At 31.4% G+C, this 24,823-nt stretch overlaps 4 protein-coding genes across 17 annotated transcripts in view; 2 read left to right on the plus strand and 2 right to left on the minus strand.

Annotated features, from left to right (window-relative positions):
- Window positions 1-819: 819 nt before the first annotated feature.
- Window positions 820-10,150, plus strand: LOC123671719 (U3 small nucleolar RNA-associated protein 6 homolog). The gene is made up of 3 exons (XM_045605707.1): window positions 820-1,915; window positions 7,752-8,379; window positions 9,650-10,150. The coding sequence occupies exons 1-3, from the start codon at window positions 1,099-1,101 to the stop codon at window positions 9,948-9,950; spliced, it is 1,746 nt and encodes a 581-aa protein (XP_045461663.1). The 5' UTR covers window positions 820-1,098; the 3' UTR covers window positions 9,951-10,150.
- Window positions 10,143-13,785, minus strand: LOC123671720 (pre-mRNA-splicing factor 38). The gene is made up of 2 exons (XM_045605708.1): window positions 13,197-13,785; window positions 10,143-12,608 (listed from the first exon to the last, which is right to left on the minus strand). The coding sequence occupies exons 1-2, from the start codon at window positions 13,662-13,664 to the stop codon at window positions 12,237-12,239; spliced, it is 840 nt and encodes a 279-aa protein (XP_045461664.1). The 5' UTR covers window positions 13,665-13,785; the 3' UTR covers window positions 10,143-12,236.
- A 170-nt stretch (window positions 13,786-13,955) lies between these two features.
- Window positions 13,956-19,653, plus strand: LOC123671717 (dihydroxyacetone phosphate acyltransferase). Of its 2 annotated transcripts, none has more exons than XM_045605705.1 (11): window positions 13,956-14,510; window positions 14,584-14,760; window positions 14,825-14,954; window positions 15,088-15,291; window positions 15,347-15,498; window positions 15,605-16,235; window positions 16,340-16,419; window positions 16,476-16,637; window positions 16,692-16,855; window positions 19,362-19,423; window positions 19,479-19,653. In XM_045605705.1, the coding sequence occupies exons 1-11, from the start codon at window positions 14,331-14,333 to the stop codon at window positions 19,541-19,543; spliced, it is 2,007 nt and encodes a 668-aa protein (XP_045461661.1). In that variant the 5' UTR covers window positions 13,956-14,330; the 3' UTR covers window positions 19,544-19,653. The 2 variants fall into 2 exon arrangements, with proteins under 2 accessions (XP_045461661.1, XP_045461662.1); XM_045605706.1 differs by having other exon boundaries at window positions 14,374-14,510; window positions 14,592-14,760.
- Window positions 19,654-20,098: 445 nt separating this feature from the next.
- Window positions 20,099-24,823, minus strand: part of LOC123684082 (inositol hexakisphosphate and diphosphoinositol-pentakisphosphate kinase) — a 35,071-nt gene continuing 30,346 nt past the window's right edge. For 11 of the 13 annotated variants that reach the window (XM_045623233.1, XM_045623227.1, XM_045623210.1 and 8 more), the window contains 4 exons: window positions 24,229-24,468; window positions 23,739-23,859; window positions 21,058-21,206; window positions 20,099-21,004 (listed from right to left, as the gene is read on the minus strand). In XM_045623233.1, coding sequence (XP_045479189.1) covers window positions 20,142-21,004; window positions 21,058-21,206; window positions 23,739-23,859; window positions 24,229-24,468 — 1,373 coding nt within the window. In that variant the 3' untranslated portion in view covers window positions 20,099-20,141. Of the gene's footprint in view, window positions 21,005-21,057; window positions 21,207-23,465; window positions 23,889-24,228; window positions 24,469-24,823 lie in introns of those variants that run through there. The other 2 variants (XM_045623296.1, XM_045623288.1) reach the window with 2 other exon arrangements.

Here is a 24,823-nt window from a genome sequence, read left to right on the forward strand (position 1 = left end):
CCTAAATGTATTGCAGGAACCTATAGGCAAATAATTTCGTTATAATAATAATAACGCTAGATGGCAGCACCAGCAAAATCATATTGCAAATATTGTTAAATATAATATTGGTTCATTGGTTGTAAATCAGAAACAGCCAGTCAAATGTTTCCTTCAACAGGAGCAGGTGAAAAATATCCAATTTTTTGAGTTTTTTTTTTAATTATTAAAAGTTCTATGAACTAGCGGATTTTTCCAAATTTTTTTTCGGATGTCGCGGATTTTTTAGTGAAGTCGCATTTGCAACACTGGTTTTGCTATATTCTGTGGTATGAAATTCAAGTTCATGTTGTCAACAATAGAAAATAAATAATTGACCATATTCACCGTCGCCATATTGTTATGCGACAATACCAACTACCCAGTGTTCCCAACGAAGAAATATTGAGTTTACTAGAAAAATTCCACAATATAAAGTTTCTAAGTGAAGTTTATGTGTACCTTTTCTGGCTGCTACGTCAGATAGGCTTGTTTGGGACAATATTTTGCAAAAATTTCACCTTTTGGAAATAAAAACATTAGTGAAAGGTGGTTTTCTGAACAAATTAATTGTGGCCGAGTGTATAAATGAAGGCTTCGCTTCATTTTTGGAAATAGTCAGTGGAAGAATAGTCTCTATGGCTGATAGTATTTTTGATATTAGCGGTATTTTTCTAGTAAACTCAAAATTTCTCCGTTGGGAACACTGGGTAGTTGGTATTGTCGCAAAACAATATGGCGACGGTGAATATGGTCAATTCTATACTATATATTTAGTATTCTGTGCTATACACCATAGACAAAGACATTCTTTTCTCTATGCACAAAGTTGTGAACATTGGTACGCATTGGTTTAGCATCCAGAATTTTTATTTTGAATTATTGAAAACATTCCTGAGGTGATCAATATTTAGTGGTGATTCGATATTGCTACTTTCTAGTGTTTTCCGTAGAAATTTTAGTGTTTTCGGCAGCTGTGCGGTAGTGTGGGCAAGTTGAACTAATTCTTCGGATATAATAAATATTATCAGAACTTGAAAAACATAAAATTATCTTGGTGTGTAATTGCCCTTCTCTGAAATGGCAGAAATAGTGCAGAAAAATACAGAATTGATGATAAGAGAATTGGAAGATCTTCGCCAAACAAGATTATTGTCGGATGAGACAATTCGTCGTATTGTGATCGTAAGACGACACATGGAATCCAAAATAAATAATGTTTCAAAGAATATAGATGATTACAGGAGCTACATCTCCCATGAAAGTCTTATATTGAGCAAAGTCCGTAAATGTCGTGACAAGAAGAAAATATCAGAGAAGAAAAGTTCAGTAGATTACAGTATTATTCGAAGAATCAGAAGATTATACGAAACTGCTTTACAAAGATTTCCTGGCGATTATCTCCTCCATGAAGGTTTCTTCAAGTTTTGCAAAGAAAATAAGTTCACACCTACAGCTTCTCAAATTATTGATAACATGATCAAAATGTTTTCGTATAAGCCAGAAGTATGGAAAATGGCAGCAGGATGGTATCGTCATTTGAACAACAATGATAAGGCTCTTCAGATACTTCATAAAGGTTTAACTATGAATCCTGAGAGTACCATCTTATATAGCACTGCAATTGAATTAGAAATAAATCAAATTTCTAACAGTGAATCTTCCACACCTGAAGAAAGATTATTTATTGAAAATAAATGCTGTGAGAAGATTAAAACATATGTAAATTTGATATTGAAGAATATTCAGAATTTGGATTATATCATTTCTACACTGGCTATTTTAGAAGGTCATCATTACACAAACCCAGCACAGCAGATAATATTGGATTATTTATTTCAATATCATTCTACAGAGGATGTTGTCTGGCACATGTTAGCTAAGAGGGAGAAAAAAGGTAAATTAAATATTTTTCATGCATGAAAACTATGTGTACTTTCTAGTGATTAGATATGTTGAACTTTTGAACATTTTAGCATTAAATTGATAAATTGGTGGACATTTAGTTTATCTGTAGTATTAGACTACCTCTGTAGTACAGTGGACTGAAAAGTCGACTGTGGTGCTGAAGGTACCGGGTTCGAATCCCGGCTAGGTCATGGATGTTGTACATGTCTGGTGATGGTTAGGTTAGAGGCTAATGATCGTAGCAGTCGATGCCTTCAACAAAATAAAAAAATCTGTAGTATACTCTTGAAAATACTACAGAATACTAGTGATATTAAATGAAAATAATATTTTGCAATAATGTGAATCTGAATATATAATATAATCTGTTTGTATTGTGGGAACTTGTTTTTTAAAGTTTTTCCTCATCTTCATATCTCGGAGATATCTACAGAAAAATTTTTGTTTTGGTTCATTGCAACTATTTTATTAGGTAGTTATCAAATGATACTATTCACTATTGTAATTTTCAATAGTCCAATAAGTTGATTACTTATTGATTGATATATAGAGAGCTCAATTTATATGTGGATCAAGACATAATAACTGACAAAACTCAATTCATTCCATATAATTGGGAGAAGTTTATATATTCAGATTCACATCAAGAAATGTAGATGTTATATGAAAGAAACTTCTGTTTCTTGAAGGAAGTTCGTAGTTTCAACAAACAGTATGGAACACCCAGTGTCCTTATTAATATCTCAATATAAAATCGCTACAAACCGGTAAAATTTGTGGTTTCTTGCACGAAAGCAGACCACACCCAAAGTTAACACTTATTTTGATCAGTATACAAAAAGTTCAAAAGTATATTGAAATAAGCATGAATGGTAACAGGTCTACTTTTTTCCAAACGATTGGGTAACGATTTGGCAAGGCATAGCAAAGGGTGCTAGTTATTTGAAGCTCCCATGATGATAATTTTGACATCGATCAAAATTCATTAAATTAAATTATCAGTAGATCAAAGCACAATGAATAAAAAAATTGTACTACTGAACTCGCTTTAAAAAAAACTAATTACTAAGAATTTAATTTCGCCATAAAAATCATTGTTCATCCTGGGAGAAACACTTTCTATATTAATGAGTATATTTTTCAAACAATTTTTTGAATTATACAATCTGTGATGGGATCCTACTAATTAATCATCAATTGATATGTTAATAATTGGTACTCCTCCCTTCCCCTCACCATAGTAACTATGGGAGGGGAAAGGAGGGTACCGATTATTAATGTATGAATCGATATTGAATACAACAACAAAAATATTTATTCACAGAATTATCATCTACATGACAACAAAATGAAAATAAGTCATACAGATTTGAATATTAATTTGAACATTAATGAGATCTTTGGCATGCTTCCTTGATTTCCAGTAAGTCATAAAGTTCTGCATCAGTAATAAGTGTATAAATTCTGTTACCAAACGTGTTATATTCTGTCAAATTCCTGATACTCTTAGGTAAAAAGTTGTATAATTTAATGTACATATAAGTCGTGCTCCTTTCAGTTAACGTTAATTTATGACATGGAAAAAAGTACTCGTACATTCTTTTGTGTTATTCTGATTTTTAAATTTTTGAAAATAGTTGATATTTTTTCGGAAAAAAGTAGGTTTCTGTAAATAAATAGTCTTGGTACAATGAGAATATTGTTTTTTTAAGAAATTCCTCTCCAAGATGTTCGAAATTTCATATTGAACATGGTCCTGATTGCTAGCGTCTGTGTGATGAAAACTTGTTCAGCTTGTGAACTGGAGCACCAAAAAATTATTCCATATGTTAGTAATGACTGGAGGTTGGCGTAATAAATGGTCTTGATAATATTATTGCTGACCTGGTTCCTAACAGCCCTCAATGTATAACATACAGAGTTCAATCTGAAAATTAGTTGTCCACAATGAGATCACCAGTTGAGATTCCTATCAATTGTGATTCCTAAAAACTTTAAATTTGAGCTTATTTGAACTTCTCTGTCATTGATGTTGATATTCTTTGGAAAGATTGTGTTCGATTTTGTACTGGAGAAATACATGATGTTGGTCTTTTTGTATTCAATTTGAGATCACTGTTATCACACCAGACTGCAACTTTTGACTCTTTCAGTTGATTGGTCACTGAATCAACATTTTTGAGGATATTGGTATCATCAGCATACAAGTAGGTGTTAATACTAACTTCAGATTGGTCCTGAACCATTGGATATGCCTCTCTCATTACTTCAACAGAATAGGAAACTTCCTCTGACATTATTTCATCTTCCTTGATCATGGTTGGAATCTCATTCTGGATATCATCAAACAGGTCATATATGTATACAATAAAAAGAATAGGACCCAGAATAGTTCCCTGTAGGGCTCCCCTAAAAATATCTTTTTCAGAAGATAAAATTCTTTCTCCAATTTCACATAAACTCACAACTTGTCTACGGTTCTTCAGGTAACTTTCAAGTAGTTTAGGTGGTAATCTTCTAATGCCACCTTACTCCAGCTTTTTTATGAGTATATTGTGGTCAACAATATCAAAGGCCTTTGAGAAATTAACAAAGAGACCTGCCGATAAGGCATTATTGTGGAGTGCCGAAAGTATCTTTTGTAAAAAGTCAAACATAGCTGTCTCAGTATTTTTTCCTCTTGTGAATCGGTGTTGTCTGTTACTCAGTACCCTGAATTTCCGAAAGAAGTCCAGAAGTCAGAATTTTCTATACGATTTTAGCAAACGATGTTATGAGGCTGATTGGTCAGTAGTTTGTGAATTCATCCAGATCACCTTTTTTTGCCCTTTTTATGACATGGCTTCACAAGAGTGAACTTAAGAGCATCTGGAAATATGGCACTTTTAAAGATTAATAATGTAATGAATAGGTTTCAACAGTCTTGTAATATTTCTTTTGGTTAAGTTCAGAGGGATGTCATGACCACAAGAGGCCTTATTCTTCGCCACAACAACATTAGTTTTTTAATGTTATAATAAAACAATAAATTAGATCTTCTTCACCGTGGTTAGTATCCTCATCTTCTGTTAACTCAAATAAGTAGAATGATTTCAGAGTGTCGGCTTCTCTTAGATATCGTACGATTTATTCTTCTCCCAGAACTAAGGTTTGAAGTAACATTAAAAAAAAATCATTGAAGTCATCAGCTAGTTTCTATATTTTATCATTATTCTCTAGTTTCATATATTTAGTGGGTAGTTTAGCTTTAGGTATAATAAATAGGATTCAGGCTCTGGTGAAACAATTTGAGGCACCAATTAAAAAAGCTAATGAAAATTATGCATAATATCCCAATTCAAGAATATCTACTCAGAATATTATTTATTGCAAAAAAAAAAATCTGTGTTCTGCACTTTTCTCATTAATCATGTGAAGATGGCAGCTCTTATTAAATGTATTGAAAGTAAGATGTCTAAAAATGTTTTTAGACATCTCAATTGCAAGGGCGTAGAAATGGTGGGGGTACTGGGGGTAATTACCAACAACCGGGTTTTTCACCATAATTTCACAAAAATGTTTTCTACAAAAGTTTCACGAAATCGACTAGTGTTTTTTAAAATGATTCCACAAAACGAAATATATACAGAGTGGGCAATATACTGATTGCAACTTCATTTTTTCAAATGGAACACCCTGTATATTTTTCTATATTTGACTAGCTCTCTTTCCCCTGACTTCGAATATATAACATATGTTTGGTCTATCTCTCTTATTCTGAGTACCACAGAGTTTCAAATTTTAAGAACCACCTGGCATGCTCAGTAATCAGTTTTCTAGTGTTTTTTAAAATGATTCCACAAAACGAAATATATACAGAGTGGGCAATATACTGATTGCAACTTCATTTTTTCAAATGGAACACCCTGTATATTTTTCTATATTTGACTAGCTCTCTTTCCCCTGACTTCGAATATATAACATATGTTTGGTCTATCTCTCTTATTCTGAGTACCACAGAGTTTCAAATTTTAAGATCCACCTGGCATGCTCAGTAATCAGTTTTCAAGTGATAGACTGATATAACTCAAAATGCCCTTTTTTTGAGTTATATCGTTGACAACGATATGACATACATTTTTCACTATAAATTGGAATTGGATGATTTGGATACAACTCCAAATATTCTCTCCTTGTAGTTTCCTTATTTTTATTGTTATTCACATAAAGTGGAAATATTTCAAATTTTTCCGCTTCTGTGTAATGCATATTCGATGAATAGTTTCATTCAATGACAAACGTATTACATATCGTTGCCAACGATATAACTCAAAAAAAGGGCATTTTGAGTTATATCAGCCCACCACTTGAAAACTGATTACTGAGCATGCCAGGTGGTTCTTAAAATTTAAAACTCTGTGGTACTCAGAATAAGAGAGATAGACCAAACATATGTTATATATTCGAAGTCAGGGGAAAAAGAGCTAGTCAAGTATAGAAAAATATACAGGGTGTTCCATTTGAAAAAATGAAGTTGCAATCAGTATATTGCCCACTCTGTATATATTTCGTTTTGTGGAATCATTTTAAAAAACACTAGTCGATTTCGTTAAACTTTTGTAGAAAACTTTTCTTTGTACCTCTTTTATTAACAAAGTTAAAGGGGGGGGTCAAATTATACTGAAAAACCCGGTACAATTTATTGTAATTCATTCAAACTGCAATTTATTTGTGAAGACATCTACAGGGTGTTCCTAAATTTGAGATACAAATGAAAATGACAGATTTCTCGGATCATTTCAAGAAAAAAATTCCTATAACATGAGTCCGCAAACGCTTTGTTTTTGAGATACAGGTGTTCAAGTTTTTCTCTCATAGCACCTTCTCTTCACAAGATATTTAACTTGAATTGGTACAGATATTCCAATTTAAAGTTTTCATCATGTGATATCCTAATTTTGAATGCAAATCACAGGGTGAATTTTTTCTGGATGGGTGCCCTCTTCTTTCCTCCAGAATTATTTTTTTGTGAACCACTGGTAGTTTAGAAAAATTTAAAAAGAAACTCTGGTTCAGTACTACACTTTTTGGTTTGTTGTAGTTTTGTCGTATCTGCAATTGATTTCGAGAAAAAAATTCAAATAGCTCTCTATAATAGTAATTCTCAGGAAAATCCAAATTATTATAAAGGTCCAGTTAGATAGCTATGATAAAATAATTATAAGTGTTGGTACTTATTCCAACTCTGTAGTGAAGATTAATAAAGAGTCGATAAACTGGTTAAGCATTACAAAAAAGTAGGACTACAAGAAACACCTTGTATCTCTAAAACAAAGCGTTTGCGGGCTCATGTTTATGGCCATTTTATTTTTTAAATTACCCAATTTCCTCATTCAGGAATATCCAGTATAAGATAAGAACAATCTAATGGCAAATTCAAAAATAATTATTTCGTGTAATTTGGTTCAAACTTCATTATCAAACCTCTTTTTTTCACATTATAGATATGAGTAAACATCTATGCCCTTGCTTAATTGAAAGGGTACAAGTTTGAATAGTTTGGTGATATTAAAGGAAACAATTTTCTCTTTATATCAACAATTTTAGAAAAAAAAATTTTCATGGAGTGGGGACTGGTAGTGTGATAAAAGAATCTAACACATTAAACCTTTTTTTTTTGTAGTTTGATAGATTTCAAATTAATTTAATAACTAAAAAGCTTTTATGAAAACGCTTAAGCAATTCTAAACTAAAATAACATTCATGATTAAAATTTTAACTGACGCTTTTTTAGGTCAAATTTGAAACTAAAAATTATAAATGAACCATATCAAAAAATTTTTCAGGTATGCACTTTGTCTCAGACCCAAAAGAACAAGGAAGAAATGATAGTTTTACAAAATCTTGCATTATGTATTGTATTGCTAAATATGAACAAGGCTTGAACTTAGTAGCTGAGGAAAAAAAAAAAAAATTGTGGTTCAATTATTTGGAAACACTCATTGAAATGCAAGAAGAAAATGTTCAAACACAATCTATTGATAGGGAGGCATTACTTAAAAAAGCTCTTCAAAAAGCTCATTGGGATAAATGTTTAGAAGAACGTCATTATAATGTGTGGGTGGAGTTGGTGCCTGATGAAGATGCCAGAAAAATTCTTGAAGAGGCTACTAGCATATTTCCCCAGTCAGAAGAATTGTTTAAATTGCTACTTAGTTATGCTATCAAAACAGATTCTGTTAATGATGTGAACATTACTTTCAAACTTGGTGTAATAGCGTTGAAAGAAAAGGCTCTTCCTTTATGGTTGATGCTATTGAGATTTCATTTATTAATTTCTGAAAATGATAAAATGAGGGGAATATTTGAGGATGGTGTAAAACAACCCTATGAAATTTCTAATATTTTGAAACCAAAATATATAGAATGGATTGCCTTTCATGAAGGCATTGCTTCTGCTAGAGCTAGATACAGGTTAGTTTTTATCGGAATGTTCTTCAGAAACATTTCACATCAATATAATATCATCTTATGCAAAGATAATTCTAGAAGATCTATGTCAGCTCCTAAATATTTATATAAGGTTTTCTATTCAGCTTGATGGTAAATTCTAATTTTTGACATCATATTATATAACCAAAACTCAACAATGTGTTTTTTATTGAGTACCATTCTTTATTATTAGCTTATGAAAATTTATCATTCTATATTCAATGATCTTAAATATACAGTCCTGGCAATTCTACTTCTTGATATGGTGAAACTCCATGTGAGGAACATAAATGAAATCCCATTAGTTAAATAAAGGTAGAATGATGCAGTCATTTAAACTATTCTTTTTCGAACATCACTTTGAGGGAAACATAAGCCTGTTCGCAATGTGTCGCCAGATCAGGTTTTGGCATTGAAATTCTGTGTTAGTATTTTAAGGGAAATGAAACTGATGTATGTATTCTTATATTTTTATTTTACGGTGACGTCATGATTGTAATTCGATAATGTTGATCAATGTTTTATTCAAGTACACAATACAACAGCGATTTGAATATTTCAGCCTCAAACCTAAAAACGATAGAATGATAGCATTTATTACATACGTTGCAACTGGATTTTTCGAAATGCTGAACAATATTAATTTCTGTTAATAATAAACAATATTTATTTCTGTTCACCTAAATACATTTTTTTAGATACTCAAATCTCACTCTTTAAAAGCTTCTCAAGAAAGGTCAAATGGAAATGAAAATACGAGTATAATGCATTCACGTTTTTCTAAAGATATGCAGGGGCAGAGGTTGTACTCTCTGCTTTGTAATTGGACTTTCATTTTCACTCTCCATTTGACATTCGATATTCTTTGTGCATTTATTTCTTACACATTAATATTACCATCCCAAGCTGCCGTCTTGCCTGCACTATATATTAATTTTTTAGATATGGTTGGTTATGGATCATAGTTTTTCTATGCCAATATTTCGAAATTATATAAGTGAATTGTAACATAACATATTTTTTGATCCTGATGGCATTACAAATACAATGTTTTTCTTACTCACGTTAAATGTATTGTGGTAGTCATAAAAATCATATTTATTATTTTTGATCCCTGAGGATGAAATTAATAATGTTTTAAACATTGGCAGATAGAAAATAGTTTTTATTCTATACCCATAACCAGAAATCATATTTAGAATAATAAATTAAATAATTATCTTAAACCCTCTAAATTCCATTTCTGTTTCAGGACGCTCGCTCTAGAGAGACCATACTGCAAAGAATTGCATTTTCTCATGGCAAAGCTAGAATTCTCAGAGATGATTGTTGACCATGACAGTTGTCAAAAAGCTCATGAATTGGCTTGTGCCCAATTTGGCAGAGAGGATTCTGACGTTTGGATAAACTATATAAAATTTATTCTTTTCAGGAAACCTGATGATTTGCATATTCAAATCACTAAAATTTACAATGAGTCGAAAAGCAAGCTCCCTCCGCTTATTTGGCAACAATTCAATGAAGTTTATACAAAACTCTTATCTGAAGCTTGATGTTTTATTGTTAATTCTTTAATTAGATAACTAATGTATACTTTGGATGTTCTATTCCTATTGTATCTTTTATTTTTATTGTTGTCATATATGTTATGAAATTGGCCAAATAGCCGTAAATATAGTCATTGTCGTTAGATTGAAGTATATTTGATGCTACAGATTGTAACAAGTTCTATAAATATAATAATATTACTTTATTATAACTTTATTACCCAACAGAAGTACTCCCAATTATAGGGTAAAATAAAAACATATTCAACAAAATAAGATAACTCGCAACCTGAAAAAAATATTATACATATGCAGAAAATTCTTTCCAATGTACAATCTAAAGAATGGACAAAAAAAATCATAACACTTGACCTAAACAATTGAGAAAACGTGTTCATTCTCAGCCCATTTGCACTTTTACACGCACAGTAAATTGGTGCACGAATCAACAAGTTAAAACTAGGTTCAGATCTTGTTAAAACTAGGTGTCGCCAAACGAAAGACAGGAGCAGATCTAGAGGTCAACCTTGGAACTTTAATATTCACTTTGGACAGCAGATATGAACAGTCGAGAGCACCGTTCAGCAACTTTCGAGAAAATTTTGCACACTGATGTTCTTGTCTTTCAGACAATGATAATACTCTCATCTCTCTCATGAAGGAGGAAAGGTCAGCTCCACAGGCAGGGCACACACCAGCCTCCTCATATACCTTCGCGAAATTGGAGAGGATAGATATTGATCTTGCTCCTGTCATTCTTCTAAAAGACTGGGACTATTCGATCTCTTTTCCACAAATTTGGGAATGTTATTCAGTGTAAAAGATTTTTCAATGGTTTATTCAACCTATGGCGCTATATCATAAAGTGGTGTAGTGGGTTAACCCAAACACGAAGATATATGATATCATCACAATGTTGCCCTTTCTGAATACGTTGCTATGCTCTTTATATACAGAATCATCCAATTTCTCGACATCTTCAACCACCTAAATCCCTGTCATAAAGAATCTAAAATCATTCAATCTCCGGGTATGGTCCCTATATAACCTTGGTTCAGTGGCGTACCCAGACATGAACAGATCCGTATTCACAATTTGCATATCCATCTTCACCATACTCCAAATATATTAAAATTTATATATCAGGATATGTTGTATATTATGAGTAAAGACGGTTTGGGGATTTTTATTGCAAGGAATGTTGATAAACGCAGCAAAGCGGACCAATCTCATATTGTTTTAAAGAATCAAGACTATATTTTTTCAGAAATATGAAAGGGCGGCCACAAACTGGGCTAAATTGCCGCCCATCGAAAGAGGCGCCTGAAACAGTCGCACCAGTGTTTCACCCCTAACTCCGGCCCTGATAGAATTAACCCCGCCTACTGGTCACTTTTTTTCTAGCACGATAACGGCTCATAGGGCATCCTTCTATTCTATATCGATGATATTTACGGACCGCTTGTTAATGGTCAACTAATTTTTTCATTGACAGAATTTTGGGGTTATAAAGGGTTGATCTCTTTTAATTTGTAAATAACTAATAGTTCTTAATGGCTCTGGATGGTATTCGTTTCATAATTAAAATAATAAAGTTTTTGAGTGTCAGATGTCATGGAAAATATTCTTAAACAATAATCTGAAAATTAAAATGACAACTGCCAACCGGAGTGGGCGTGGTTACCGAACCTAATCAGAATAAAAGAAACTGTTGCTCTGGTGACAGATAAGCTTGAGGAAATAGTCACCAATTTTTAAGGAATTTGAAATATACGGACCACCAACTTACTAACCATAGTAACTAAGGTGATATACGGACCATACCCTTTTATTCTGGTGAGGTTCGGTAACCACGCCCACTCGTCTCGGCAATTGTGCAAGTCCTTTCGCAGCAACATGAATTATATGATTGGTATGCAATAGAAATGTCATTAGGCATCTTAATAATAATATTAAAAAAAAGGTATGGTTTCAGTGAGAATCAATAAGACATTGATAATTGTTTTTTTTTGTCCAAATTCAGTTTTTAAGATCAGTTGATATGTAGTGCTTAAGGATCAGAGATAAATCATTATTATCGTCTACAATGTTGGTTTGTTATAGAATTAGTGAATATAAAGGAGAAATTCATGTTTACTTTGAATATTACTAATAATGAAGGAAGAAGTTATAAATTTAAGAAGCATTGGGTTGAAATGAAATATCATAGTTCTGAATGTATGTTACATACGAAATTATATATTTAAACGAAAAAAAAAAAAACAAAAAATTCTTAAGTTAATAATAAAAAATTTAATGTCTATCCCTATCCCTATACTTTTCATCATCCCTTTTCCTATCTTTTCTGTCTTTATCTTTCTTATCTCTTCTATCTCTTTCTTTCTCACGATCTTTTCTGTCTTTTCTTTCTTTATCTCTTTTATGCCTATCTCTGCTATGACTTCTACTTCTTCTCCCTCTGTCTCTCGATTTACTTCTTTTCCTTTTTCTTTCCTTCTCCTTTTTCTCTGGTACATAATCTTCTAACTGATACTTAGTAGCATCATCTTCCAACTCCATATCTTCATCTAAATCATCTTCTAATGCTGAAATTTTGGCTTCAATTTCATTATTTTCTTCTAAGATATGTCGCTTTTGAATTCTAGGCAGTATAACATCACAAACCTATTAAAAAAGAATATTAATAAAATATTAACTGATATAATTTACTACTCAGAATATTTTTAATCTAAATTTTTTGGTTTCCATTGAAGATTGAATACATGGATTCAGTGTGGTTCTGGGAATAAAGGCTGGTTTATGCACTATTCCTATGAACTAAGAACTAAACCTAAGAATTCAGTGGCGTTTATGCACTGTTTAGTTAGTTTTTAGTGAAGGAAAGCGCACATGCTCGAACTACTTTTTATTTGTTCTATACTTTGATGATTAAATTTAATTTTCTTCAGATCACCAAATACTTTTCACACGAATAACGGAACATAAAATTATAGAAACTGGTACTCGTTAATATTGAAATTCTATGCGGCGCATGCAAACTTCATTATTTTAACTAAGGGCTAAGATGTTGGTCAACTTTCTAGTGCTAGTGGTTAGTTCTTAGGTAAAATGCATACACGCCCTCATTGATTTGATAGTTCAATTTTCAATTTTTTTCCATTGATTTGATAGTTCAATTTTTAGTTCTTAGTCTTTAGTTCTTAGGGATGGTGCATAAACCAGCTATAAGTTGCAATAATCAAATAAACGTACCCGCTCATCTCTTAATAATTCATCTATGAACTCGTCCATATGAACTAGCTCAAACTCAGCATTTCTGTTCTGCCTTCTCAATTTTCTATTATCATTGTATAAAGGCTCTAAGTATTTGTAAGAATCTAGTGAAGTACCTGTCAATCTCATGTAAAAAGCTCCAAGAGCTCTAACATACTTGAATTCTTCATTCTTAATAAACTCGACAACAATATCTTTTTCAGGTTGAATTTGCAGCATTTTCAAAGTCAGGCATAAGAAAGGAGTGGGCTTGATATTACCACCAAATACTCCTCCTATAAAACGCAATTCCATCGCTTTATCCACTAAAAGTTCCGCAGTTAGAGCGAAACATTCTTCTTTCCAATATTTTGAATCGTATATTCTAGAGCGGATAATTTTTTCCACTAAATATTGTGGATTCGTTCCATGAATGGATTTAGCGTCTTTAACTGTTCGATTAGCCATTTATCGTTCGTATATATACAAAAAACTATTATTGTACATAACAAATCACCAAAGATATTTCTCTACAATCATAAATCTTACTTGTTCTGCGACGGCAATGACCATAGACTCTTGAATGTTTTGATACTTGACAGACTGACAGGTTGCATTTTACGTCTATGGTATATAGTGTTACCAACTTTTTTCAAGAATATACTAATATTGCTCAAGGAATTATGGACATCCCTGGTGGCTGTGAAAAATTGAAATTAAGTTGGTAATGGCTCATTTAGTAATATTTTGATTTGCAGAAATTTCATTGACAAAAAATAACATAGATATTATAGATCAAATCAAGGATACTTCGATGTCAATAATTCCTGAATGGAATAATTGCTCAAGTAATATTAAGTATTAGGTGACGTGAACGAATCTCAATAGTATTTAATGAATAATTGATCTATTAGGGTTACTACTTACTACTGAAGCAATAGAAATGTAGAGTCACTCATTCAATCAAAGGTCATACTTTAGTCTTTCTGTGGTGGTAAACTATGATCTGGAATTATTAAAATAAAACAGAGCTCTTATGGATTCACATTGATTGATTTGATGAATAACTTATTTTCATTAGAACAACAAATAATTGAAATATTTCTCACAATAAAATAGAAATCTCATTAGAAAATGCAGTCGAAGGTTTTTGAGGATATTTTAGAACCTCGAAGAACAGAGCTTTGTCATTACATTTGGATTTCGAGAAGAATTGATGCAGCCATAGCATTTAAACAAAGGGTTAGACCTAATCCAGAAAGCCATAAAGAAGCTGTACTTAAGAATATTCAAATTCAAGAATTTTTGGATAAAGTAACTAAGCATCCACAATTTTTTATACTTTCAAATATATCTTAGTTCAAATGATCTAAATCTACATTTCTAGATATCCAGAGAAAAAAATATTCCCAAACAATATTTAGAAACACAAGTTCAGCTCATCTTAGATGAAATTGGGTATAATAAAAATCTCAGAATAATACGTGGATTAGCTTTATTACTCATCAAGATCTGTCTCAAAGTTTGTAAGGGTATTTACATCAATAATGACAGTATTTTACATGTAAGTTCCATGTAATATCTTGGTAACAAAAATCTGAATTGAAACTGTTATTTTTAATTTTCAGACTAAAACCTTAATGGGCAATAACCCTATAATTTTTGTTCCAAGTCATCGAAGTTATGCAGATTTCATTTTGATGTCATTTGTATGTTTCACATATGATGTTGAAATACCTTGTATTGCTGCAGGAATGGGTAAGAAAATAATATGAAGTGCATTTACTAATTATTCAATATCAATTTTATTCTTGAGAATAAAGTTAAATGTTTAATTGCATTGAATTACCCATATGAAATATAAATTTTGATATATTTGATTAATTCCCAGATTTCCATGGGATGTGGGCAATGGGTTCAATTTTAAGGGATACAGGAGCGTTTTTCATGAGAAGATCTTATAATAATGATTATTTGTATTGGACTACATTCAAACAATATATCAATCAGCTTGTAATAAATGGGGAGTTACCAATAGAGTTCTTTATTGAGGGAACTCGTAGTAGAAGTAATAAATCTTTGATGCCAAAATATGGTGAGTCTTAATGTTCCTATTTATTGTTATTAACTAAAATTGATTCATTTCAAAGGTCTACTTAATATGATTCTAAAACCATTATTTCTAAGACAAGTGCCAGATATCATATTTGTGCCAATAAGTATTAGTTATGAGAGAATTATGGAAGAAAAATTATTTTCCTATGAATTATTGGGAGTTCCGAAACCTAAAGAGAGTACATCTGTAAGTATTTTCAACAAATTTATTTTATGTTGTATATAAAATATCAGAACTTCTATACATTCCCTTCAAAATTTAAACATTATTTCTCAGAATTACATTTTTTTAGGGGTTTTTCAAGTCACTCAGCATTATAAAGGAAAGTTATGGAAGTGTCCATTTGAATTTTGGCCATCCAATATCTGGAAGAAAATTCTTCGGAGAAAAATTGCAAACATCTCATCATTCCATAGGATCTATTCATCAACAAGAGTTGAGTGAATATGATAAAAACATTATACCATCCCTTGCACATGAAATCATCCACTGTCAACAAAAATTGTCAATTTTGAATATTATAAATTTGATTGCTCTCCTTGTTAACCATAATCTATCTAATTGTAAAGAGCTTCTCAGTTATGTTGAATTGAGAGATAAGGTTTTATGGTTAAAAAAAATGTTGGAGGAACTTGGAGCAAATATATGGTGCACAGATGTAGACAACGAAATCCAAGAAGCTTTAAAAGTACACAATAATAAAATTATTCTAAATAACGGAAAGATTGATGTTGCACGAGAAAATATTGACTTAACAAATTTGAATGTGACAAAATTAAAGGCCCACAGGCTTACAGAGGAAGTCATGTCATATTCTGTTCCTTTAGTTATGCTCTACATTTATATAAATCCAGTTTTACATCACTTAGTTGATTTAGCAATAATCGTAGCAGTATTCAAACAGAAAGTGCAAATAACAATAGGTAAGAAGCTGAAATTTAATAATCAATCTGAACATCTAAAATTTTCATGCTCCTGGCAAGAGAAAATTTTTCAGAGCATGTTATGTAGTTTATTGAGTTTTCAGATGATCTGCGAAATCATTACATTTACATGAGAACTATATTATTATATGAGTTTGTTACATATTTTCCGGATATAGAGAAGGTAACTTAGTATAAGGGCTACTTTATTATATAATTTTACTGAAATCAACTCTTCAGGAATTTATGAAAGCTTTCAGCCAAAGTATTACTTTAGAATTGATTGTAAAAACCAGTGATACCAATTATAGTTTAGGAAAAAATGAAGATATGCAAGAAATATTACTATCTTCTATACAGCCATTCTTATATTCATACTACAAAATGGTCATAGTTCTTGAGGTGAGTGTTTCACATGCTAATCCTGCAATATCACATTGTTAACTTGTTTTTTAGACTTATGGAAGTTGTGATGAAAAAAAAATATTGACTGAAACACAAAAGCAAATTGTTTCTGAAATGAAAAACTTGTTTATACATCCCTATAGTTTGAATTTGGACACATTTTCGCATTGCTTAAGTTCACTGACTAATTTTAAGGCTGTGGAGAGGGTTAAAAGGTATGTTCAATTCCATAATATTCAGTACTGTAATAATAATAAGTAATTGGTCCCCACTTGTATTTGACCAGTCTGAAGCATCTCAAGGATTCTGTTGGTATCGTCCTCCTCGGATTAAACTTGTCTTGACATAACATGTAGAACCATTTAATGTTAGGGGTTGTCCATTAATCACGTGAGGCTTGAAAGGGGGGGAGGGGTTTGATAAAAATCACGAAAATATCACAAGGGGGAGGGGGGGTGTAGTAAGATATCACGTGTATTTATTTTTTCGTCAAACGCGCGATTTTTAAACAAATATTAAGCGGCAAGGCGCGGCGTGTAGTGACCTTGACTACATTAAATATATTCATGTACTAGTACAATACATGTTTTTCCTATGATTACACTCTTCGTTTATTATTATTGTTATGGCAATCAAAAAAAACTTGCAACCTGGTGTAGACATTTTTATTATGGTCCTTTATTTCAGAAGAAATATTATAGTTTATACCTGTATTTAAATTGAGTTAATATTGAGAAAATTTTAAGATTCGTTGTAGGTACTAAAAATACACGTGATGTTGAGAAGGGGGAGGGGGGGTTGGTCTTAAACCTCACTACGTATCACCAATGGGGGAGGGGGGTTTAAAAAATACTAAAAAAAGATCACGTGATTAATGGACAACCCCTTACTGAAATACAGACTGGAGAGCAAATCCTTAAAATGTGCATTTCTCAAACACATTCACAAAAATGATTAAACTTGGTAAAAACTTGCTTCATGATGAACCAGAAGACATTTTTACAAGTGTTATAAGTTTATGTAATTGACACATCAATGTTTATTAATTATTTACCAATTTCCCGAAACTGTAAAATTTTTTTCTCAACATAATGTTAAACATTACAAAACCGGATGAAATCACACTAAATCTTTGCACTGGTTGGATTGAAAAAATTTATTAAGAAAACAACCTTATGAAGAAGTATATTCTAAGCGTTTTCCTGCAACTGATCTATTACATTGAATATTTCCCTCCTGCCAAAAATTCTATGTAAATGGAATGCAATTATCGAAAATTACAGCGATAATTGCATTCTAGGAAGCGAAATAGCACTGCGATAGTTGTTCTGTTCATAGATGCATAGATTCTATGAATCTTACACAGTTCGAAACTATGGCATCTATGTCACTTTAACAAGTTAACAGTTTATTCGGGAAATATTCCCCCGAATTACACTCGTGCATCAAAATGACCGGATAATTTCGCATTCCAGCGTGTTTTCTTTGAAAAACTGTATTCGGTCCCGATGCACCTTCGGTGTCGGGCTCTTTCTCCAAAAATGAAAATGAACTCATGCAGTTTTTATGACAACACGCTGTCATGCAAAATTATCGGTAATTTTGATGCACTTGTGCAATTACTTACGAGAATATTAAAAATATAGTTCAAACTGTCAAATTCATTTTTGTTTCTGTGATATTTGTTTTTCGCCTACATTTATTTTAATTTTTTGTTTGTAATGTATTTAACAAAAACACCTGTTATAGACCCCTGAGGTCTTTTTATGGTTTCGAAATAAAAAATGTTGGAAGGCACCCGACTCAGTAAAGAATATTTAGAAATCTTTATGGTTGCAAACTTATATAACTTGTTTTTGCTAGTTTATACATGAATAAATATAAATTTTATATTACATACATAGTTATTTTTTCTATTCCTTAAATGGAATAAGAATAAACTTAAACTTTTCTTAAGTGAAAAATGTTTGTCTAATTCTCAAAAATGTTTAAGTTTATCAATGAACCATGAAACCTTAGAAATATTTCTAGGAAGAAAAAATTTACATGTTATGTATGTTATATTATATTTTCTAATTTATCAACCAGTGTATACAAGTTATATGATGAGTTTACAAGGCTTCCTATTTCGTAAATGTTCATCACCGAGTGTTTTTATGCTAATCTGAAAGTTTTAAGAACTTTTTGTTTATGTGCTATAGTTATTTTGAAGTAAAATATAATTCAAATAGGAATTATGCATGTAAGTAAATACAGTAAAAATGTGTTGTAATACAGTCAGTGGCGTAACTAGAGTTGACTCATGGATGGGATTACCCCCACATTGAAAAAGCAGAATCTTTCTTTTTTTTTAATTTGTTACTTACAATTTTTTCTCATTCTAATCATTGGGGCGGGTTATGTCCTCAATAACCTCCATCTCTTTACGCCTATGGATACAGTTAAAATTAAAAACTGAATGTCCTGAATGATCTTTGTCTGGGCAAAATAGGTAACGCCTGTAGTATTACCTCTTCGTTCCTGGTGGTATTAAGGCAGTTCTATATAATGCGTAACACAGCTGCCTTCCAACTGTTTTTATTTCAAAATCTAAAAAAGACTTCAGAGGTCTATAACAGGTATTTGCACCTCATTAAATATATAACAAAAAAAAAAGAATGTCAATTGATACCACATGTCAAATTGTTTATTATCAGCTAACATGAAATATTCAAATTTCAGTACCAATGGTCTTTCATATAATGTGGATTATGAAAAATTATTGGAAATAAAAGCAAATTTAGGTATGTATAGTTTGAATGGTTTGAATATTTCATAATTTTCAAATTTTATTTTCAGAGCCATATATATTGGAGTTATACAAGGGAAAAATATTGACAACTTTGTCAAAACATAAATTATAAGTATGTTTTATGTGCTATTTTTTTTTAATATTTTTTGGAACATTTTATTTTTATTGATGTTATTTATATTTTGGATTTAGGTGCAAGTATTAAATCAGTATTTGATGGTTTTTATTTTGCATTAATTGTATTAAGCCTTTGAAATTAATTTTTGAAACGTAATTATGTACCCAAATACCGTGATGAGATCTTTCTGAAACTATAATATTAATTGATCAGAAGCTTTTAACTTAAACTTCAAGGATATAAGTTGTTTATATCTTATATATTGATCTATGTGCAAGTAATGAATTAGTATTTGATAGTTATTATATTGCTTTAATTATACTAAATCCTCGAAATGAATTAATATTGACATTTCTATACCGAAAACTTAATGAAAAATATCTACAAATGATGAGTGATTTTAATTTTCGTCATTCTTATCAACAATAATAAAGAAATAACGTTCTAACAGAGAGCGACCAAAATATTCTTATTAGCAATAAAAATAAACAGTAACTTAAAGTTAAAGATAATGGTTCCTAGGAAAAGAGGTGCAAATTGAAGGCAATATCTATGGTTAGACTCTATTTCCAATTTTATTACATTAATAATTCTATTTATTATTTTTGCTGTTTGATTTGAAATTTTCCATAAAAGCACTCTCATCGACTATAGTCGTTGTAAATCTTGCTCCTTTCAAATTTTGAGGATCTGATAGTGAAGATTTTCTAAATTCTTCCTTTGAAGCAACAGGACATGGTTGCGATTTTTGAGTGCAGAACTTTGGTCTTGTGTGTTTTGATTTATCTCCTTGCATTAGATCCATATTTTTTAAATTTAATGGCTTAGAATTCAGAAACGTACTTGTTAGGTTTACCATATTATCACTTGCTCTTCTAGGTGTAGAATCAATCTCTAAATAGCTGTCTTTGCTTGGAGATTTTCCATGAAAACTTCTAGAAATTCTACCTATTCGAGGTAGTTCAATGAAACTTTCTTTAATCATTACTGCTCCTAATTTTTGATTTTCTTTACGATTGGTATTATCAACATAATTCTCATTTTTGATTGTTGAATTTTCCAAAAACTTTTCCTTTTCAGATACCCACTTATCAGAACCAAGTCCAGAAGTGGAAATCTTTGAATTTAGAGTGCAATTTATTTCGCTGATACTACTATTATAACTGGTAATCTTATTCTTCTCCATCTGTCCTTTATTGTGATTTGTCTTCAATTTTAAATACCAGTCTGTTGGATGTTGACTTTGTAAATTTACTGGAGAAGCAGCTTTGTCTTGGTATTTGTTTTCATTATTTGTAATATTGTTTGATTTCAAGCTGTTAATACTCAAATTATCACCTTTGTCAGGAACTGCATTGTTAAACATGTGTTCTATGTCTAAAACCTTATTTTCTGGAAACTCCTTTTTTGATAGAACGATTTCTGGATCTGATATAGGTGTTGTGGATTCAATTTCTAGAAGATAAAAAATTGGAATAACAATGGTGACAAATTATAATATGTACTACCTTCCAGATTGTATCTTCCAAAATATTCCAGTAGTTCATCTTCCTGTGATTTTTGTTGAGAATCAAGTTGAATTCTAACATTTCCCAAATCTTCATCTAATTCGGCAGCCATATTTGGGAATATTTTTGAAATATTATCCATAGTTAATCTGAATATATTATCTTATTAGAAGGATAATATCTCATTTTGATATCATATCAAAATTGAAATTGGCAATACATTCTTAATTGAATAAGTAAATTTTGGCAAGCATTATATCATTGATAATATTGCATAAGAGTATCGAAGCTTATAGCTACAGTTTATAACAAAATTAAATTGAAACGGTATAAAATATCAGATAATATTATCAGCCCATGCTTTGAAACTATACAAACATAAGTTGAAAATGATGGAATCTGTTGGCCATAACCTTATCAATAGGCTAGCTTTTATGATGATTGATATTATTATCCCTATTATATTCTAATAAACTGCGAGAAATTCACTCACTACTACTCCAGGGTGAATGTTATTGAAAATAGCTACAAGAAGGTGATCAACAATTTTAATTTTTCTATTTTCAGAGAATATATATTCGATTTAGAAGCAGGATTCTAAGACATTAAAGAAATAACTTCTGATAAAAACCAAAGAACACATACACTATAATAAATTATCATTCAGTATTTGAACCCCTATTCCTGAGCAATACAGTGACATGCCTAAATACTCCCATGATCAAACTACTGATCATTTCCTGTGGAGCATGCATCCACCCCTCCAAAGCAGCTACGATAAGTTCTTGGGTATTGCTAGGTTGATTATTCCGATATGTAATCCCTTACATGCTCTATCAAATTCATGTCAAGTGACATCGCTGGCCATTTCAATTTATTGTGATATTGTGGTTTTCCAAGGCTTCTTGAAAAACTCTGATGTGACACTTCACATCAGAGTTTTTCAAGAAGCCTTGAAAAACCACAATATCACAATAAATTGAAATGGCCAGCGGTCATAATTATAATTGTATCATTACATAATGAATTGTGCCACCAATTCATTATGTAATGATACAATTATTGGGTCGATCATGTGTTGAAGGTATTGTGCATCTGCCATGGTGCCTGCTATATGGATAAGTATCTATTGGACATTATACCTCCCCAAAACATTTAGGTCCCACCATGCAAGAGAAATTCCACTGGCTGTTTCACACTCTTATGTATTAGTCATCTCTCACTAACCCAATCTGTGTTTCCCCACTGAAAAACACATTTTCCAATCTGCTGAATGCCAGTCTTGGATGATCTCTTGTCTACTGCAAACGAGCGTTTCGGTAATAACGTGTTAACTAAAGAGCTTATAATGGCCTTCTGGATTGCAATCCGAAGGCAGAACCTTTGCATTGTAGAAGTAGAAAGAACGCGATGATACATTCTCAGTATCTGAGATCATTGTAGCAGTATAAATTATTTTGAAAAAAAAAGGTGCTCCTCTCATCAATATCAAATATTCGTATATAGTTTGTTTATAATAAGGAAGGAATAAATTTGACGCTTCGCTATATTTGGAAATACAATAGCGATACAAGACTTTTGAAATTGAGAGTGGGTGTTCTTCAAACAGCAGTTCTTATAATATAGAAGTGTTACTTCAGTAAAAATGCTTGAAATTTTCCTTGATGACAAGCACTGGGATTTTTATTTCATATCTCCAAATTTTTTTGAAGAACTGCTCATCAACTTTTTTAAAATTCCCTCATTCAATATGTTTTATAAACATCAACTTTTTAATGAACACACACTGAACTTCGTTGAATGGGCATAATATAGTGTGTACAAATACACTATTATTGATATTTCAAATTACAATTAATGATTTTTTTGAAATGTTGGACACTGCGGTTTTTCAAAATTTACAAAAGTTTGTTTTGGCCATCGAATTTTTGGTTAATTCGTGAAGATACAATACAACTTCTCTTATGTTGTTATATTGTTTAAAATGTTGCTGAAGTCTGAGGTGAAATCCTGGTTGTACAGGGTGCAGTAAATAAAGGGGTATCTTGATAATAATGAATTGATAAATAAAACGAATAAATGTTCAGAAATGATTCTATGAACGCTTTTTTATAGTACAAAATTCCACTTTTGTTATTACTTATTCAAATAATATTTCTCTTGGTAATATGCTTCTTTACATTTATGAAAATTGAAAAATGAGTTATTTACTTTTGTATTAATTCTTATATTATTATCTTTGCCAGCATGAATTCATTTGCAAGTTTAAGGTTAGGTGACAGAAACTATTTTGGTTAGCGAGTACTAAAAGAATGAAAAAGTGTGCAACATTCCTTTCAAATATCATATATTTCAATACTTGCATAAAATTTTAAAAGAAAAAGACAGGCAGGCTAAAAATATATCAGTGCAACTAGAAAGGTTTAATGTTTTCAGTATCCATCAAATAAATTTGAAACAAAATTCAGAATAAAGTATAATATTTTTAAAATCATGACATTCCTTCATTTCATGCATTTTGAACAAAACAATTCAAAAAATGCATCTATAATTGAACATAGAAAAATAATAAGAAACATGCAATATTGAAAGAAGCAGATCAAAAAAAAACAAGGAAAAAAAGAGACTCCATAACATTGGGAGAACTAATAGATTTTTTAAATTATGAATGTTTTAAATACCCATCATAACTGATCGCACTGGAAGATAAATCACTGCTTTCCTTTGAATTTGTTTCTGATAAACCTGGAGAGGACTGACCGCTGCTAGATACATAACTAGGTGGTCCACTCCAAACTCCACCTGTAAACATTTCCAAACTTAGGGCCCACCTAAATTAAGAAACATTATTTTTAGCTATCAAATATTATCTATCGTCTGGATAGAAATCATTACAGATAATTTAGAACATGATTATTAGAGATCTTTAAAATGGAGTTAGGAAAAATTGAGAGTGATAATTACATGGTAACTAGGGTTTGCAATTGTAATGAAGTGTTACATTCTATCAGAAAAAAAGGAAATCAATTTAAAGATGATAAGAGTGAATTGTATACTATGTGAATATTGAACACTATACCATTTGAAACTTTTCACCATGTTACTTATTGTATTATCTCACACAATTTGAAGGTTTTTTTGGGTAAATACAAATATTAGATTTGTGCTTACTATTGCAAGGACTCTTCAATGGTTGTTCTCCAAGAGACGATAAAGTTGTTGATGTAGATTGAGAGCCTACAGGGGTTGGCAACGGTGTAGATGGATATTTCGGAGGTGTAGATGATGGAGTTTTGAGAAATGAAGCTTTAGTCATGCGGTCCAAAAATGTGTCGATTTGTCGGAGTGACAGAGCGTTATGTAAAGTTTCCAATGGCCTAATAGGTGGAACTCCACCAAATCCTTCCAAACCTGCAACAGTTATAAAGGAAAAACAGATGTCCAAAACTTGCAAAATTATTGCTATAAAAAAGAAATGTTCCTTCAAGTAAATCTCTTTCTAACAAAGTTACAATTCCGAGCTTTCTAGACATAGAAAGGATTCCACGGCTTTTTTGCCATGATCTTATTGAGTTATCACCTAACGTTTCGACTACAACTTCGGTAGGCATCTTGAGAGGTTTCAAGGTCGTTGTAACACGACGCTTATTGAAAGATATAATGAGATATAAAAGTGTCATTTCAATGATAGAAATTAGATGGTGTATTAAAGAACTAATTCATTAAGCAAATCTGAGATAAAGAGTAAATGTTGAACAATGGAGAA

The sequence above is a fragment of the Harmonia axyridis genome, chromosome 1 (genome assembly GCF_914767665.1).
Source record: "Harmonia axyridis chromosome 1, icHarAxyr1.1, whole genome shotgun sequence".
Classification (NCBI taxonomy): domain Eukaryota; kingdom Metazoa; phylum Arthropoda; class Insecta; order Coleoptera; family Coccinellidae; genus Harmonia; species Harmonia axyridis.